This window comes from Vicia villosa, linkage group LG3 (genome assembly GCF_029867415.1).
Source record: "Vicia villosa cultivar HV-30 ecotype Madison, WI linkage group LG3, Vvil1.0, whole genome shotgun sequence".
In the NCBI taxonomy this organism is placed as follows: Eukaryota; Viridiplantae; Streptophyta; class Magnoliopsida; order Fabales; family Fabaceae; genus Vicia; species Vicia villosa.
This window is the reverse complement of record NC_081182.1, coordinates 195,872,387-195,875,220: the sequence shown is the minus strand read 5'-3', so window position 1 is coordinate 195,875,220 and position 2,834 is coordinate 195,872,387. Positions and strand designations below refer to the sequence as shown.

The 2,834-nt window shown below is 36.3% G+C and overlaps 1 protein-coding gene across 1 annotated transcript; it reads left to right on the top strand.

Moving 5' to 3' along the window:
• The first annotated feature begins 342 nt into the window (after positions 1-342).
• On the top strand, positions 343-2,355 carry LOC131659661 (uncharacterized). Its single transcript, XM_058928818.1, has 6 exons — positions 343-444; positions 550-914; positions 1,279-1,483; positions 1,569-1,762; positions 1,836-1,966; positions 2,063-2,355. Exons 1-6 carry the CDS (start codon positions 343-345, stop codon positions 2,353-2,355), a joined length of 1,290 nt encoding a protein of 429 aa, XP_058784801.1.
• Positions 2,356-2,834: the final 479 nt, after the last annotated feature.

Here is a 2,834-nt window from a genome sequence, read left to right as displayed (position 1 = left end):
GCCACCCCCCAATTTGCGATATTTCAAAAATATCTCTGATACTATTAACTCAAAATTTTTACCATTTTTAAAAAAAAATTACTGTTGAAAAAATTAGCCAAAAAATTAATTTTCGGTATCCTTTAGCAAATTTCTAGTACCCTTATTTGTGTGATAACGGAAATTATTTGATTTTAACAAATTTCCGGTATCTATTTACCTGAAATTCCAAATTTCTAGTACTTTTACGAAATTCATCACCCCATACCGGAAATTTCCCAAATTTCCGGTATATAACCCGCTATCGAAAATTTCAAATTTCCGGTGTGTACCGGAAATTTTGTTACACCTGAAATTTCCGGTATGGAAGATGAAGTTTTATATCTTTGCGATCCTGAACCGGCAGCTTCAGCTTCTTCTACGGATTCTTGCAGTGATCTTACGCAGTACTTCGTGACAGATACAGTATATTTACCTTACTGATACACAATTTTTTTTGTTTTTATAAATTAATGCAGTTATGTGATTGTACGTTTTTGTGATTGTCAGATTTTTTAATCACGAGATAAGGTTCTAGAATGGGCACGTGCTATTGGAAGAACTCATGGTGTTGTTGTTGTTACAATCTTATTTGATTCTTCTAATGGAATGCCAGGGAGGAAGGATAAATTGATTATGGGTTGTGACCGAGGAGGAAATTACAAAAAGAAAAATGAAGTTGCGGCCCCTTCTGATGGCAATTCTACTATGAGGCTTAGATGCCCATTTAGGCTGAGATCTACTCTGAATGTTATTGGTTGGAAGGTGGTGGTTAAATGTGAGATGCATAATCATATACTAGATAAGGATATGTTAGGTCATGACATTTTGGGGCGTCTAAAATATGATGAAAGAAAGTTTGTGAATGACATGACGAAGTACAATATGGCACCAAGGTACATCGCGTCTTCTTTGAAAGACAAAGATCCAGAAAATCTCACGAGTATTACCCATATTTACCGAGCTAGAGCAACATACAGATTGGGCAAGATAGGTGCACTGACATAAATGCAAATGTTATTAAGCCTTATTCACCAAGAGAAATACATGTGTTGGTCTATAAATAAGGAGAATTCAGATATTGTGGCTGATATCTTCTGGACACACCCTGACTCTGTCAATTTGTTGAATATGTTTCCTCTGGTGTTGATTTTTGATTGCACGTACAAGACAAACAAGTTAGAATATTAATATTAATTTCTCCCATCTTAAAAATATGTAGAGTGGTCTAGTTTATGGATGTGTTTTTTAATCGTGTAGGTACCGACTACCACTGCTTGAGATTGTTGGTGTTACATCAACAAAATTGACGTTTTTAGTTGCTTTTGCATATTTGGAACAAGAAAGGGAGGAGAACTTAACATGGGCACTAGAGAGGCTCAAGGAGTTATTCTATTCTGAGAAGTTTCTACCAGATGTCATGGTGACGGACTGGGAACTTGCATTAATGAATGCCATTGATTCAGTGTATCCAAATGCGTCTCATTTGCTATGTACGTTTTATATTTCAAAAAATGTTAGTGTGAAATGTAAAGAGTATGTCAAATCAGAAAGACAAGAACATGATGTATTCAAATATAGAAGACGAATTTGATGTACATCTCAACCACTTAGAGAGTGTATGTGGTGATATTCCATCATTTGTTAAGTATGTGAAAGAAACATGGTTAGCACCATATAAGGAAAGATTTGTTGCTGCATGGACTAACAGGGTAAATCATTTAGAAAACACAACAACATACAGGTACATTCTAAAATAAAATTTGTTTATGTTTTCTATTTGTGATTTGTTTATTTAACGTGTCTATGATTTCTAGGGTGGAGTCTGCACGTTGGAGACTGAAGAATATGTTGACGACAAGTCGTGGTGATTTATGTGCAAGCTGGGAGGCTGTGAACACAATGTTGAAGTTACAGTTAGGTTCCATAAGAGTGACGTTTCAAAAAAGTATCACCAACATTCAGCTCGTCGGTTACCAGATTCTAAGAATACCTATACCTTTGTAATCTATTCATGTGTTTTGGAAAAAATTACAAATTTCAGAATATGAGGTGAGTCCCGATGAGGAGAAGTGGGATTTAGAAGAGGAGTGCGAAGAGCTCAAGCGAAAATTCAGTACTATGAATATTGTGGATCAAAGGGCGTTGAAGAAAAAAGTTTGTGATATATCCTATCCATCCACATCTTCAATGTGTCCACCGCCGGTGAAATACAAGCCAAAGAGTGTAGTTAAGAAGAGTAGAAAAGGGGGAGAAAGTGATGTTCATCGCAGGGGAGTTAGACTACAAAGAGATCATGCACACAACCAAGTGGGAGTCAATCGTCAACCATTCTGATTGGTAAGAAACATTCTATCAATTCTGTAAAAGCCAAGTACTTGGCACAGTGTCCTGCAATCTATCATCCATACATCGATGACATTGTTGATGTTGAACCGGATGGAAATTGTGGGTTTCGTTGTATTTCATCTGCATTAGGATGGGGGGAAGATGCATGTTATGATGTTCGAAGATAACTGCATACTCAAATCCAGCAACACGGAGATTTGTTTTCCAAGTTGTTCTATGACATTGTTTCTGATGTTAGTAATTCATTACTCGTAAAACACTTGGGTCTTTAGGGTAAGGAAAAAATGGACGACGATTTCTGATATGGGTTACCCTATTGCTTCTAAATACAGTATTGTATTTGTTTCTCTTTCCATGTTAATGTACATAAAATTTTTCCCGTTTCTCATAGCTCCACCCCCATACACGAGTCAACATACGATCATTGTTGTTGGTTTTGTCAACAGTAGTCATTGGGTTCAGATAAA

Bases quoted from the DNA above. Each gene is read 5' to 3' on its own strand.
- LOC131659661 (XM_058928818.1), top strand. From the start codon at position 343: ATGGAAGATGAAGTTTTATATCTTTGCGATCCTGAACCGGCAGCTTCA. The intron at 1,484-1,568 runs GTGTATCCAAAT...ATGTCAAATCAG, and splicing joins TAATGAATGCCATTGATTCA to AAAGACAAGAACATGATGTA. The intron at 1,967-2,062 runs GTATCACCAACA...TACAAATTTCAG, and splicing joins AAGAGTGACGTTTCAAAAAA to AATATGAGGTGAGTCCCGAT.